This window comes from Patiria miniata, unplaced genomic scaffold, assembly GCF_015706575.1.
Source record: "Patiria miniata isolate m_02_andy unplaced genomic scaffold, ASM1570657v1 HiC_scaffold_5, whole genome shotgun sequence".
Taxonomy (NCBI): Eukaryota; Metazoa; Echinodermata; class Asteroidea; order Valvatida; family Asterinidae; genus Patiria; species Patiria miniata.
This window is the reverse complement of record NW_024037072.1, coordinates 35433537-35449362: the sequence shown is the minus strand read 5'-3', so window position 1 is coordinate 35449362 and position 15826 is coordinate 35433537. Positions and strand designations below refer to the sequence as shown.

At 38.6% G+C, this 15826-nt stretch overlaps 1 protein-coding gene across 2 annotated transcripts; it reads left to right on the top strand.

Annotated features, from left to right (window-relative positions):
- The first annotated feature begins 3871 nt into the window (after positions 1–3871).
- On the top strand, positions 3872–15183 carry LOC119741820. 2 transcript variants are annotated; one of them, XM_038217726.1, is made up of 2 exons: positions 3872–4265; positions 9758–15183. In XM_038217726.1, the coding sequence occupies exon 2, from the start codon at positions 9773–9775 to the stop codon at positions 13235–13237; it is 3465 nt and encodes a 1154-aa protein (XP_038073654.1). In that variant the 5' UTR covers positions 3872–4265; positions 9758–9772; the 3' UTR covers positions 13238–15183. The 2 variants fall into 2 exon arrangements, with proteins under 2 accessions (XP_038073654.1, XP_038073653.1); XM_038217725.1 differs by having other exon boundaries at positions 9754–15183.
- Positions 15184–15826: the final 643 nt, after the last annotated feature.

Here is a 15826-nt window from a genome sequence, read left to right as displayed (position 1 = left end):
AAAACAAAACTTGTCCAAAAATTTCGAATAATTTGTTTATAGTAATCACACTCACTATGTGATTTTACGGAGGTCAAGTGTCTGGTGAAAAAAACAAACATGTCGACATTTCAGCACGGATGTGCCAAAAACAAAAAATGCTGGGTACCTTTTACTATTAAGCAAGTGCCCCTTTTTGGTGATGCCCCCTAGTTTGAAAAGCGTTCCGCAAGGTTGATACTTTTATTTTAACACAACGCTTTCGTTGTGAACACTGCAACGATTTTTTAAATACTACAAAAAATAGAAACAAATGATTGGTGTTTTATTAAATCAATCAAATTTTTAAGGCTTTCTTGGTTTCCTATTTAAACTCTTCACAGTATTATTATTAGTATTAAGATTAAGATTCTTAATTTTCTTGTTTTGCTTTTTAAAGATAACGGGGTTTTTTTCTTTCATTTTTTTCTTCTTTATAGCTTCTGCACAGCTGTTAGTTGCTTCACCTGAGGTGACATCAGTATCAATTCGACGACTGTTCATGGTGAATTTCAGTACAATTGATTAGAACATTAACAATTTGTGCTGAAATTATATCCGTTATAATTTTTACGAATCCAGTAACACAGTGAGGAAGTTTACATCATAAAAGTATAATTGTTAGCGTAACCTAAACTTGGCAACATTTCAGGACGAAGCACCTCTGGAAAACAAAGAAATGATAGAAATACCATTTAGTTTGCACCTATCAGCTTAGTAGACTCGCCACACAATGTGAACATAGTTATGTTTCCAAAAATGCGGCACTGTACACAATGTAAAAATGATGCGTAGACTTTCTGTACCCACTTTTTTCCACTTGTTTATTCTCAGACATGTTCAGAGTTTTTACACAGGACGAAAGTCTGTTAGTAGTATCAGATATAATTGTGCCAAATTCATATATTTTGGATTTTGTCTATAAAAAACAAACAGAATACAAAAGACAAAGAAAAGTAGGACGTACGATATGTTTCAGGCTTTCTTTCCACAAGTCATTCTATTTTCTTTTAAGATTTATATTTGGTGGTAGTAAGAGGCCTTTGTACTCTACCTAAAACACTGAGCTACAAATCTAAACATATCGTAGATTCAAACATAAACACGGGACATTCTTTCCTTCCTTCCTTCCTTCCTTCCTTCCTTCCTTCCTTCATTCCAAGTGCTGCCTTCATGGGGTTGAAGATGAACGCACTGCCAGCAACACCTGGGCAAACCCCTTCTCCTAACGACAAGTCTTACTGGGTTCTTTTACGTGCATTACACAATGCACAGGACCTACGGCTTTACGTCCCATCCAAAGGATGAAGCAATAACGGTTAAGTGTCTTGCTTAAGGACACAAGTGTCGGTGTAGGCTATCCATTTGTGAAATGAAATTTAAGAAAGATTACTCTCATGTTATAAGTAGATTAGTAGCTCAGTATGTATATAGTTTCAGGTGGTAAAATAAGTCTTCTTGAAATTATTAGATACAGTTATAAGAAATTAATGTCAACACATCGAGCTGTTAAGTGAATGTGTGTTTACACAAATATTGAAATATAAGAATTATAATCAGATTTTTTTAAAGTTGAAATATAAGAATTATAATCAGATTTTTTTTAAGTTGAAATTATCACCAATCTATTTAATAGGTAAAGTCATATTAATTGTAAGGTAACATAGATTGCGTTTTTCTTTTCGTTTATTGACCTTTTGTGAAAAGACTGAAATATTTAGAAATTTGATAATATAATGTGGGGAAACGGCCTCTGACGATGCGACGACTAGTAGCAAGTCTAGGGGAGCACTTCATCACTTTGCCTCCAAAATGTATTACATTTTAGCCTCATCACAGCTCAACGAATGTAAACATTGGGTGCAGTGAGACTAGTGCTTCAAATTTATTCTGTGAAAGCAATAACTTTGAACATGACCATGTAATGATTTCTTAATTGAATCGAATACTGGAACTTACTTTTGCAACTGTGCGACGTTGCGTCCGAAACCATCGGACTTCGTCAGGCAACTGGTGACCCGGTGGGCTGGTCACGTGAGAGTCACCAGTTGCCTGACGAAGTCCGATGGTTTCGGACGCAACGTCGCACAGTTGCGAAACGGTAAGTTCCAGTATTCGATTCAAATCATCCACTACTACTGCTGGATGACTGATAACATACATTATCGTGACCATGTAATATTTGCTCAGATAGAGTAATGTTCAGATTAGGCCCCCCCCCCCCTCCCCCCAAAAAGTCTCCGGTTTCTGGTATGCGCGCGCGTCGCCGTAGCCATGCGCGTCGGCAAAATGAAAAAAGTTTTTTGTTCAATGAAAGATGATGTCTCAAAACCGCCAAACTCACTGGTTTGACTGGAATCCTGCTGCTGCACAATTTTAACGTGTTTTTAGATTGGGTTATGGTCGAGAATAAGCTTTAGGTGGCCTCTCTGGACTCCCATCTATTTGCACTAAGTTTAGTCGGGCACCATTTGCAGTCATCAGCCGACATTTGAAGCAAAAAAAAACAGGTAAAAAAAAAAAAAAAGCCGCGTCGCCGCACCACTTTTTGGGCAAGCTCAATACCAGAAACCGGATTTTTTTTGGCCTTAATACAACGTTTCTATAACTTTGTTTTGGATGTGCTTATATACTGGGTAACGTGGTTAGCGTACAGGAATAGCGAGACGGAGATATTGGCTGTTGAAGAATGCGGGGACGCGCGGTTGTCACCGTGTTTTAATCGCATGGAAAATGTGCAGCGGAGTTGTCATTTTTTTTTATTGAACTTTTTATCAAGATTCAAACAGTTTAATGGAGACTTGTTATCTCTTAAGAATTATATACCAAACCGTGGCTTGTGTAATTTAGAATAAATTTTAACTTTGTGTAACTTAGAATGAATTTTAAAAGTAAAAAAGATATATTCGTAGAGAAGTGCATAATATTTTTATGGTGAACGCACGATCAGTTTTAAGTTTGTATTATTGTTCGTAATATACTCGTATATTTACTCGTATTTTTCAAATCGTTTCCTATTTAATTTTATATTCAAGAATGTTCGATTTGTTCATCCCTTCAATGTATCGGAGTTGAGACTAGATGGATCTAATATATTGGGCATGAGGAAGCATATTAATAAAGGTGGTAACGTAAGGTTTATCATTTGCATTTGCTGCGTTCTTTTTTTGTGTCAAAATCGCAAAGAGGCTGCATTATAACTAACCTTCTGAAGTTTCAGCTCATCGGGAATAAATCACTTTGAGAAAGCAGAAACAACCTGTGAAAATGTTTGAGGATATTTTGGTCGCGCATGCGCTAACTCGTCGGCCACCTTGGCCAGGATAAGTAAACCTGTCTGCCGAATACAACAACGCACATAACTGCGAACAGTTTTCTCCACTATAATATACAGCTTGGATTTCTTCAAACTTTATGGTGTAAATTGGCATTTGGTTTTTTTTAAATACATGACAGTGAAAAGAAAATATACTATATGACTATATTCCAAAATACTATAGAAAGAAAATAATGATGCTGTACAAATGTCCGAATTTCGACAAGGGTATGATGTACCGGTGTCACATGAAAATTCGACTCCTATGAATAGCATAGTATCGTACTCACGCGTGCGCAGTACTACCAATGAGTCCACATTTCATGGAGTCGGATATTCACGCTACACCGGTCGACTGTACTGGTACGTGTTTTCACAGCTTAAAAAACATCGCAAATACCGATACATATTTGGAGAGAAGAGTTCATTAGCTTTTCAACAACAAAATTTACTGTACCTCGTACATATTCATGATCGAGAGCCGAACTCTCACTGGTATTCGAGCCTTCCTATGGTTTGTTGGATGTAAATAAGTTAATTATGAATTGAAATGTTTGAACAAAATATATAGCCGTTTTATAAAGTCTACTTTAATGACATACATTTATTTGCACCATCTTTTTGACTGTAGAGGCCGTTAAAATGCAACAGTAACAGCAGACTACACAGTATTATTTCTGCTTCTGCTTGTATACTGTACACAACGCCTTGTTGGACTATCTCGGTACAGTATTGAAAGCAGCAACGCCCTCACAGCTGATAAGATTGCAATGGTTGGTATGCAATCTACCGAGCTATTCACGTCAGCTGATTGGGCCTTACAGAGTACATTGTACGTGTTTATTAACGCGCGCTTTCAATATGCAAATATATTTGATCCACGGTCAGTTTGCAGAGGATTGCGCTTGCTTCCACTTCGCTGTCCAAAATCGTGAGTTTTTGACATGTTTGAAATCTGAATTCATTCTTAGTTTATCACTGTTTTAATTTTTGGCTGATCCAGATCATTTTCGTAGTCGGATATTTTATACGAGTTGTGTATTTGCCGGGTTTTGCTTTGCACATGGTGTCGTTGGTTGAGCTTAGCCCCATAAATGTGGCCAATTTACTGGACTACCTCCGTAAATAAAGGCCACACTTGGAACATGTACAGAATATGTAGAATTTTGTCAAATTTTGATTTTCACATTTAGGCTTAGTTTGTAGTTTATTTTAGCTTTAGAAGCATACTCACCCTCTTTATAGGCTAATCAGAAAGTGCTGCCTTTTTCAGATGTCTATTTTTCGTGAAATTTCATGCTGAAATTTTGATACGCAAACGTGTGCAAACGAATCTGAAAATTCCCAGATGCGTTTGCACACGTTTGCGTATCAAACTTTCAGCATGAAATTTCACGAAAAATAGACATCTGAAAAAAGGCAGTAGTTTCTGATTAGCCTATAAAGAGGTTGAGTATGCTTCTTAAGCAAAAATAAACTACAAACTAAGCCTAAATGTGAAAATCAAAATTTGACAAAGTTCTACATGTTTTTGTACATGTTCCAAGTGTGGCCTTTATTTACGGAGGTAGTCCAGAAAATTTGCCATATTTATGGCGCTAGGTTGAGCTTGACTGGCCGCCAATGTTGGTCATTTTCGTCCGCTCTAAATACTCCAAATAGCACGTCATCACTAATAATTAGGCAAAACGGAAAAACAATTGTTTTATTGCCCTCATCCGACCGACCCCAAAAGCTGGAAATGTCCGGTCTTTTTTTGGGGTGGGGGGGGGGGGGGGGAAGGGGTGGGGAAGGGGGGGGGGAAGGGGGGGGAAGGGGTGGGGGAAGGGGTGGGGGAAGGGAAGGGGTTGGTTGATAACCGTTCCACCGTCATAAAAAAATTATATAAGCTTTAACTTTGCCATTACTGCTTCGTTGTAATGCCATTATTTTGCATTTCGGACAAGCAAAGAAAAAAAGAAGAGAAAATGACCAATCGGGAGAATGCTTACATGTCAAATCAAAACCTATTCTTCCCCTTTTAATTTGGGGCCCTTTCACCATTGTTTTTCCCTAAAACGGGGCACATCTGGCATAATGAGTAAAAAGAACAACAATCTATTAACCCAATTATTTTGATTGATGGAGACATTAAATTAACATATATGGAAAGCTCGTCAATGTTCCTATAAAGGTTTTGCTGGTTGTTATTGTTTTTGGGCGTAAAACTACAATTTTGAAATGTGGGAGGAACAGAGTGATTTCACCTAAAGCCCAACTTTATGTCGTTTTGTTGGTCTGATATCGGCGAAACAACAGTTTATACTACTACAGGGTGTCCTGAAAGTAATGGTGCATGTAAACCCCGCCATTTTCGCCAATTTACAACCGGAATTTACTGCAAATGTTTACACGATCTTCAAGGTTACAGATTTAGCTTGAGAATACCGTATGCTTAATTAAGATTGCTTTTGTAAATCCAGAGATATGTTTGAATAACCGCAAAGCCAAAAAAAAAATTAAAATTCTGTGCCACTTTTAGGAGGCGAGTGCTTCAAAGATCAGACAATGCCAGTATGGCTCTTTTGATAAGATTATCCCTACGGGTGTAAGACAAACATTCCATTCACAGACAATGTAGGGTTTTGTTCTTATGTTGAAACAATTTAATAGTACAGACAGGTTCACGTCTTTAAAACTTCAATGAAAGAGTTCAATTAAATATAAATAAAATATTGCACACTCTGCTTAAAAATGTTAAAATCACTAACAGTAAAGTGATTTGGTTTTAGACTAGGACTATACTGATTTTAACTGCTTCAAAGAAAGTGGTACAAAATGGGTTTCTTGGCTTTGCCGTTATTCAAACGTATCTTTGGATTTACAAAAGCAAACTCAATGAAACAAACGGTACTCTCAAGCTAAATCTATTACCTTGAAGATGGTGTAAACATCCACAGAAAATTTTGGCTGTACATTAGCAAAATTGGAGGGGTTTACATGCACCATTTTTTCAGGACATGTACACATCTGTAACAGTATCTCGAATTGCTATATATTCAATAGCCCTAACAGTCCTGAATCCTCCAATTTCAATATAATTTTGCACACCCCCTAGGGAGTTAGGGTTAAACAACTGAAATTTACACCTTTGATTGTTACATCAAAATATACTCATATTTTGTTTTTTTTTCTTTCCCTTAAATATATCTTTTTTCTTCGTGCTGGATTTCCTTCAAAGAATATTCTACCTGCTAAATTGATTTTAAGAACAAAATTCTACGCTTTTGTATCTTTCCCTATTTTGATCAAAAACTGTACTTCCTCTTGCAAAAAAGCGAAAAACAAATAGGAATTTTGCTTCTAAATTTGATTATCGCTTAGACTGCGCAGGCCAAATTCAGATAGAAAATGACAAGAGTTTGGATTTATGGCGTAATATCTTTGTCATTTCTCCCAAAGCCCCCCCCCCCGAATTATGAAATGTGTCCCCGCCCCATAAAAAAAGAAAGTCTGTCCGACCAAATTTGTATTTCAACATACAATTCTAAATTCCTATTTTTTTTCATGTACTGCAAAAAGGGTCGATATATGTCTCTCATTTGGAGCTTTTTGGCACCTTTTCCCAAATGGAAGCCCCACTCACAAAAAGATCATGGAAAATTGATATTCAGTTGTACGTCTTCATTTCGGCTCAATAACAATATCTGAATATACTTTTTGGTGAAAGACAAAAATGGCATCAAATGGTTTTGGGTTTTATAGTGTTTCATTAAAAATTCCTGAAATTTTCAAATAATGCACCCGAAATTGCAAATGGGAGATGATTTTGACCCCAAGCCAACTGACTATAATATCAACAACCTGAAGTCGATAAATGCCATTTCGAAACGTTTCCCGTATGAACAACCTGAGGTCGATATAATGCATCTAATTGAAACTGCATCTCAAACAAATTGTAAACTAGGGAATATGGTAGTCAATATCTGAGGCTTTTAGTTTTGGTGTTTTTTATGTAGTGTTTGGGTACAGGCATGTAATTCGTAGTGATGTCAAATCACAGCCATATGGTTGCGATGGGCGATTTCTAAAGGTTACGTAACACTTTATTTTGAATGAAACTACATGTACACAGACATGGTCACGTTGGCGGATGAAATATTTGAAAATTAATTTCTCCAGTTTGGAAGACCGTATCTTCATGCAACTTTCAGGATTTATTTCCCCTATAATGATCCAAGTATGTTTAAAAGTTGTTGTGATATGTTTATTACTTGTCGTTGAAATCGGAAAAATAGGCCTCGCTACGTGCAATTTTGAAAATTGTAACACTGGTGTGCGCAATATCTATCAGTCTTTTCAAGCCTCACGAATATTAATGAGGTTCCTATCCATTACGGTGTGGAGTAAACAATGGGATAAAAGCCTCCTTCGCGAGTTGTTAATTAACAGATTTCACCCTTTTTGCCGGCTTCCATTAGTCGATACAGAGTCCCGCGCCAACGCCTAGTGACACTAATGAATATGCTAATATGCCTGTTATCATTGTGTGCTGGGCCGAAATCGATCAGCCGTAGCGTCTACAGCGCTTTGCTGAACAATGAACACGGGTTGGGTCGGCAAATAATGTTTTAGATTTTCTTCGAAATTTTCCATGGAGATGGTTCACGTTGTAGCACTAGCGTCCACAACAACAGATTAAGCTGAATATCGGAATATACTTAGATGTTATCAGTGTTCAACTAATCGTGAGATAACAACTGGGATAAATTCCTAGAAATTGGGATAAATACATACATTTGGGGAAGTTTTCGAACGATTTCTTCCAGACTTGAAGGTCAGCCTTGACAGCAACCAGTATTGACGTTTCGGCATCGATGACGGCGATTTTTTTCGCTGACATGAAGTTTGGAATTTCTTCTTCAGTTAGAATGTAACATTTTAATCATAACCAGCATGTTTTCTGAGAAACACAACGTTTAAAATGCCATGTTTTTTTGGGTACGTAATCGGATTAGTTTTGCCAAACAACGGCGACGCTTTGCGGTTAGCAATCATATGGCTGATCATGAGTGTTGTAAAGTTACAATTCGATAATCATTTACTAATGAACAAAGTGGAAAAGGGAGAACTGTGTCTGTGCAGAGTATGGACAATGAGCAATCGAACTCTAGATAGCCCATTATTGTTGTTAGAAGTGAACTCACCGTCCGCCATATGAACACTCCAAGAACAATATATTAAAAAAAATAAGATATCTTTTTGGACATGCACACTTTATTTACTCAACGTATTGTGTTTCTTTAAAACAATTGACCTTGGTGATAGTAGAAGGTGTAACACAAGCGTGCACATGAAAGTGAAATTCTGAATACACTTAGATGATACATTGTATGGGCCTTGTTCAGTCATGGTTCAACTACTCCTGAAATAGAAACGGTAAGGATTCCAAGAAATTGAGATAAGTAATTTGGGGACCTTTTCAAACGATTTTTCCACGACTTGTAGATGAGCTTTACCAGTGACCAGTATTGACGATTCTGCATCAATAACAGCAATTTTTTTCACCGACATGAAGTTTAGGACTTGTTCCACCATAATTTAGCAATTAAATCACACTGAGCATGCATATTTGTTTCAAACTCGGAACTTTCAAAAAGTGGTGTTGATTTACGTAAACGCATTAACTTTCATTATAAACGCATGATGCAAAGCCTTGGAAACCGCAATTAAGACTGGCTTGGAATGGCCAACCAGCCATCCAAATTTGTTTAACATTGAGATCAGTGAATCAAACACGTAAAAAATGATTAGAGATTCAAATTCTATCGGTAAACATTGTCAAATTACGCTGCACAAATAAGGATATAGCTACTACTTCCTCAATGGAAACTTTCAAACGGGATGCTGCCTTTCTAGCTCTCAGACCCATTTCTTACGAAATGATAATATACCTACAAGTAGTTGGAAAGATACTTAAAAAGTAGATTATAAATGTCCACGCAACTATACCTTGAATATTGTGGTTTTCGTGTTAATATCCTTCGAAAGATTTTTGGGGTACAACATTTTGGTCCTCCAAAATAGAGCCTTTGGAGTGCTCGTCTTTTATCCCAGTTTCCGAAAACGTTGTATCGACAAAATTGATACCACTGATTCTTAATGAACTGTCACTAACAGTGTGTATTATAATGCTGTGCTAGTATGACGTTGACAGCTTTGGCTCATCATATCTTGTTGGCATTAAATAATGCTGGAAATATGTAAAAGGCATACACATTTTTTTCTCGTCAAGGTATCTTTTGAACCCAGACCGTCGAAATAAAAGTGGTGAAAACAGTCTGCCAATGATATCTAAACGTCGTGCACGTTTAAAATAAGATATTACTCTATCCTTGTGATTAACTTTGGACTATTTTTTTAAATCCCATTTCGCATAGGTAGGCATACTCCAATAGCATGGATTCGGTGGTAGTATTTGTAGCAGTTTGGTGGATTGCTAACATGGTTGCCACCATAGCATCAAAGAAAGCACTCAGTGGCATCGAACCTGACGCCATCAACAGTCTGACTTCCTGGACACCGGCCTTAAAGGATCTCAGGTGGATTGAATTGACGATGCTACAGCACCTCATGGGGGTGCTGTTAGCCAACACGTGGCTCTTGGTGGTCCGTGGCAAGTCTGCCTTCCCCGTCTCTTCCATCAACCCCAAACACATGCTACTTGCAGTTATTGGCAACGTAGTCGGGAATCTGGCCACTAATGCGTCTTTTGCTGCAGTCAGTTCGAGCTTGACTCAAGTCATCAAATCCTGTGAACCAATCTTCACCTTTGTTTTCACACTGCTGTTTTACAAAAACAGTGTCAACTTGACCCGCCATGTGCTGTTCTCAATCATCGCCATGGTGGTGGGCACATGTCTGTTTATCTCAGGCGAGGTCTCCTACAATATCTGGGGAATTGGTGCTGCAGTTATCTCCAACATCGCATTCCCGATACGCAACATCTACCTGAAAATGCTGGGCGAGTCTTGGGAGGGTCCTCTTCAGAAATATGCAGCAATTTCCAACTTCAGCGTCTTGATTCTGCTTCCATTTGCAATGATGAGCATGAGCAGCTTAGGTAAACTACCTCAAGTGGAGAGTTGCACCTCTGCCACCTTCCACTTCATCTACAACGCCGCCTCTATAACGGTGCTCCAAGCATACAGTCCCGTGGTACATGCTTTGTTGAACCTCATGAAGAGAATGTTTGTTATTCTGGCAAATATGTTTGTCTTCTCAACACCGTTTACATTCTGGACAGTCACTGGTCTTTTGGTAATTTTAATTGGACATTACATTTATCAAGGAGGCCGGATTCCCATGAAGATGATTAAAATGAGGCAATATTTCTCTCTTACCATCCTCGTCTTTGGTGTAACCTCGTTTTGTTGGTTCCTGGGATTCTTTCAACCAGTTGCACTCGTGAGCCACTTACACATGCGACATGCCCAAGGCACAGCAAAACACTTTGTCACTACAGCTTGGGTGTATGAAAGACCAATTCCGTACAATATTGTAGACAATATTGACGCATTTTCGCGTACGAATCCCGGTGCGACTGTTCAGGTATTCTGCGGTAGCTCCCAGTGCCTGAAGGCAGTGCAAGACTTGGACAACACAGGGGTTACAGGGAAGTTTCTAGTGTTACCAGAGATCTTTAAGAAGACTTCTCTGGAACGTTGGTTAGTCCGACATCCAATCCACAAGATACTGACAGGTGTTGACTTTGAAGATCACGTGTACGAGGCGGTGAGGTTAGCTCTGCTATGGCATCATGGTGGCATTCATTTCGATCCCTTGATCAAGCTAAGCGAGTTTACTGCCCCAGCGGATCAAGAGGCTTGGGTCAGTATTGAGACAAACCTCACAAAAACTATAACACACGGGATTCTTAGTGTATCTCAGTTTCCAGCTCACAGTGGTTTCATAGCAAATCTTACCAAGGCGTTTTGCCGCCACTACACTCGGAATATTACCAACGCAAAGCCAGGCTCGTTGCAGAAGTTTGATTTTCAGGCAGTGGTGAGTGATATGTACAGCCAATCCTGCATGTCTGGAGTCCCTAATTGTCCTACAGGCCTAGCAAACGACCTCGAGAGAATTTCTGTAGTTGACGCAAGAAGACGCCATTTTGGAACACTTACATACGCACGGCGAGTGAGTGGATCGGAGACGGCAAACCTAGGCGACCAGATACAAGGCTTCCCGGGGATACAGTTCTTACCTTTTGTTGACCGTTTTGTTGACAGAGATAACTTTGATGAATCAAGAAAGGATAATCACACCCGTATGTTTCTAAACGCGTGGTACGGGTATCATATGATGACTTGGCCGCCACCGCCAAACATCGAGCCCATCCTGCTGTCTTTGCATATTCACCGTATTGTAAAGCCGTTATTCACGACACAAGCCAAATACCTTCAAGCTAGAGCACCAATAGGATGTAGGGATACTAGCACATTGGAGTTCCTGAGGCAAATCAACGTTGATGCCTTCTTTTCTGGCTGTCTCACACTCCTCATCAAAACTCCAAATGTCCAGAAGAGGCATTCAGGCGAAATATTTCTGGTCGACGTTAAGAAAGATTTCGTTGCCCTCCTTCCTTCGGATATTCAAAAGAGAGCAATTCGCATCACCCATCGCGGTATTGGTCACGGCAAGTCTACCATCAAGGAACGGTTTAAAGCGGCATACAACTTGATAGACAGATACTCTCGGGCACATGTTGTTATTACACAGCGTGTCCACTGCGCACTTCCCTGTGTTGCCATGGGAACACCGGTTATTTTCCTCAATTCCGATCACATGCCTGGGGGCAATGCAGCACGCGCCATCGTTTCTCCCCGTGTCACGGGACTTACGCCTCTCTTCCACACCATAGATGCCTACAACATGTCAGAAAAATCGATTGAACAGTGGCTACGTGATTTTAACTGGACGAAGCCCCCGCTAAACCCTGACGTCAGCTTGCGCATGCGCCTTCGAGCCACAGACTGGAATGTGATTCGACAGGATCAAGTTATGTACGATGGCGCTCGTAAATTTGGCCTGTTACCCCTCTCTGTTCCCGGTGAAGACATGGCAGCTCAATTGGTGTTACATTTGATTATAAACAGTACCAGCAACCACACAAGCCTCAACTGGCCAAAATGGCGGACGATTGAATCGATATTTTATCATTATCCTCACGCCAGGGTTATCATTCATAGTGATAGCTTACAGCCAGGTCAATTTGATGTACTAACAGAGGCTGGTTACACTATTGAAGTACAGACACTTAGGACAAGCATCGATACTGCCCTGTTCAAAAATAAAACGGATGTACAGAATCTACAGAGATATGGATCCGGGTTAAACAAAGACGTTTTTGCAAAATTGGCCGTACTTTTCAACTGGGGTGGGGTATACATTGACGCAGATGTTATCCTCTTACGAAAACTTAATAACTGGATGACAAATGCTCTAGTTTGGGGAAGTGAGGAGCAGAATGCGTTCGATCTTTCTTTTATGAAGTTTGAGAGAGGTCATCCGTTCTTAGAGAATGCACTCCTGAAAAGTTTAGAATGGCAAGCATCCCCACCAGATGAGCATGGTTCCGCATTTCGTGCATTTTTGTTTCAAACCTGGTCTGACTACTTTAAACGTAGTGTAAAAGTGTTGAGGCATAAAGCTACCTTTAAGCAGTTTAATGCCCAAAACGCAGAGGAGTGTTTAAAGAGCTCATCCGAACCTGTTTTTGAATCCAATATGAAACGAGTTCAACGGGGAGTGTATTTCGCAAAGGTTACGGGGTTAACCAACCTTGGCAAACTTCGGAATGGAACTATTTGCAAGTATTTGTTCAACTCGTTTTGTGTTCTGTGTAATAATGTGTACTAACGGATGTCAAGACAATCTAGAATGTGCAGTGAAATGAAGTTACGTTCACTTTATGTGAACACCAAGAAAACTAAACGTTTGATCGGTCTAGAAACGGACTTTTTGCTTTTTACCTAAAATCTATAAAATTAGCCATTGGGCGTATTATTTCTTTTGGATGAAGAAAAAAAAAACAATACAAATAATTTATTTTTAAGCCTAGAAAACAGAATTCTTTATCAGTGTGCTTTGCTTCGCATATAATTTAACAGGTGTTTTTGAAAAAAATCTGCTGTTATTTTCTAGACTAGGCTTAAAGGTTATGTATGCGCGTCGTACATCAAGAAAAAAATATGGTTTATATTTGCGGATTGTACAGTGTTAAAAATATGAGTTGAAATTCCAGAAAGTGAAAGATGATTAAAAAGAGTTGCAATGGAACTTGTCGTAGGTCAACAATTAAACAACTTTTTGTTTTATTAAGAAGAACAAAAATTTGAAGTTTATAGTTTAGGTCAATTTAAGCTAGAACAGAATCGGAAATATATTTTTCTTTATATAAAATTTCAACTTTGTCTTATTTATCATTAGTTTTATATTTTATATGTTATATTCATTTTTATAATGTTTAATTGTGTTAATTAAAAACGAATGGAGCAATGATATGAATTAAAGATTGCTGCAAAGGTAGCAGTAGGCTATCAGCTTTGGTCCAAAAATTGGGCCACCGGTATCAAATGATCGGAAGGAGCAATGTTCATAGCAATTTTTGGCAAGGTAGGCACATCTAGAGTTGGAAAATGTGTGATAGCTTTGCAGTGTGAGCGGTGGCAGTTTTTGTGGGTGTTATCACCTTTAATACAATTTTGGCCACTAATATGCTTTTTACCGGATTAATTATATGTGGTAACAAGCATGTTTTGGCCGCCATTTTTTTTTTAAGTGATCGTACCCAAAAAGCTGTCGTTGGAATGCTAGCGCATAGTTTCCAACTACATGGGAGTATACCTTGCCAAAAATCACAGTGAGCATTATTCCCCTCATTTGATACTGACCAAACCCCCAGGTTGATGGCCTACACTAAGTACAGTGTTTTTTTGCCACAATGTGCCATCCAGACACCGCTGCAATGCAGCTTCTCCAATAGGCCGAGTGTGGATTGATGGCCGGAAAGTTAAACCATTTCTTCGTTGAACAAAACATGTAAATGATGATCAATTATCTCACAAAAGTCTCATAGACCTTTAAAATTGAGCGCCATTTTGTAAATTAACCAGTGGTTGGCAACAAAATTTAAAAATCATCATTGGCGCCTTCTTTTAGTAAGAAAGAGGCAAATTTATTGTCATTGGTAGGGTTTCTTGGTGATTTTGGATTTTCAACAATCCGATTCTGTAAATGCAACATTGACCCTCCATAGTTTGCCAACCCATTGTTGGCAAAAAATGTCCAACCAAAGAAAGTCTTTACATTCTAGGATGGGCATGGTTTGAAAGGTAAAAAACAAAAGGAAAAAAGATGCACACTATAAACAACTAAGAAACATGGCAGCTTTTTTTCTTTCTTTTTTAGTTCTTTAGTAATAAAATTTCATTTGTTAATTCAGATAAACTGTGAAATGCTAAAAGAAAAGAATGGTCGAAATCTTTGAACAAAAACCTGTTATTAGCCTTTAATACTTTAGCCGAGTAATATTGGAGTAATGGCCATGAATTTTGCTATTGATTTGTAATTATTTGAGTTTCTTCCAGTAAGTTGTGATTGTAATAAGATTGTCTATGATTGCAATTGACTTGTACATGACTTGTATGCAAACTTTCAGCAAAATATGCAGAAGTGTTAATTTAATTTTCGCATAGTAATAGGCCTATGCGTACCGCGAAATGATTGGTTCAGTTTGATAATCTTGGAGACAACATATTTTAGATTACAACAATTTATTTAAATGAAGAATTGTATCAGCTGTATATTTCTGAGATGGATGGTCGTTCTTTTTGTCCATGCATGTGTTTGATTTCTTTTGTTTCATTCAAAAGTGAATATAACTGCTTGCAAAATATATGGCAACAAATCCAAATATTCGGCTTGAAAAGTGGAAAAGGTTCGGGGACAGCGGCTCATGCCGGTTTTGTATGTAGTCTTAGCTTATAGGTTGATACCCGTGGCTTATAGACCAATTCAGATTACCGGTTATTACTTTCCATCACAGCGTCTCCAATGGCGAAAGCATTGTGCTAGCTTTTCATATTCTCCGTTATGAGTCGGTTGCTTTGAACAAAAGCGTGCACAATGGTTTCTCCATTGAAGGGGGCCTCATGTGTGTATCGCGATCTCTCGCCCGGATTCGTCGATAGGGGACTATGGTTAAAGTTTCAGTTTTAAAATCAACAGCGCCCTCAGATAGGGCATTGGCAACTAGCTAGGATAATGTTTTCCCATGGTTAAGGCTGATTTAATTTGGTGCATGTCGTCGCGATCTAAACGAGAGGGTCCGTACTTAATCCTACTACTGTACGTGAAGAATCTTATCAAATTTAAAGTAATCAGAAATGTTGGGGTTTAGGCCTATAAAGTGCGATTTGCGAACGTACTATGTTTGCACACGGCGCT

Bases quoted from the DNA above. Each gene is read 5' to 3' on its own strand.
- LOC119741820 (XM_038217726.1), top strand. From the start codon at position 9,773: ATGGATTCGGTGGTAGTATTTGTAGCAGTTTGGTGGATTGCTAACATG.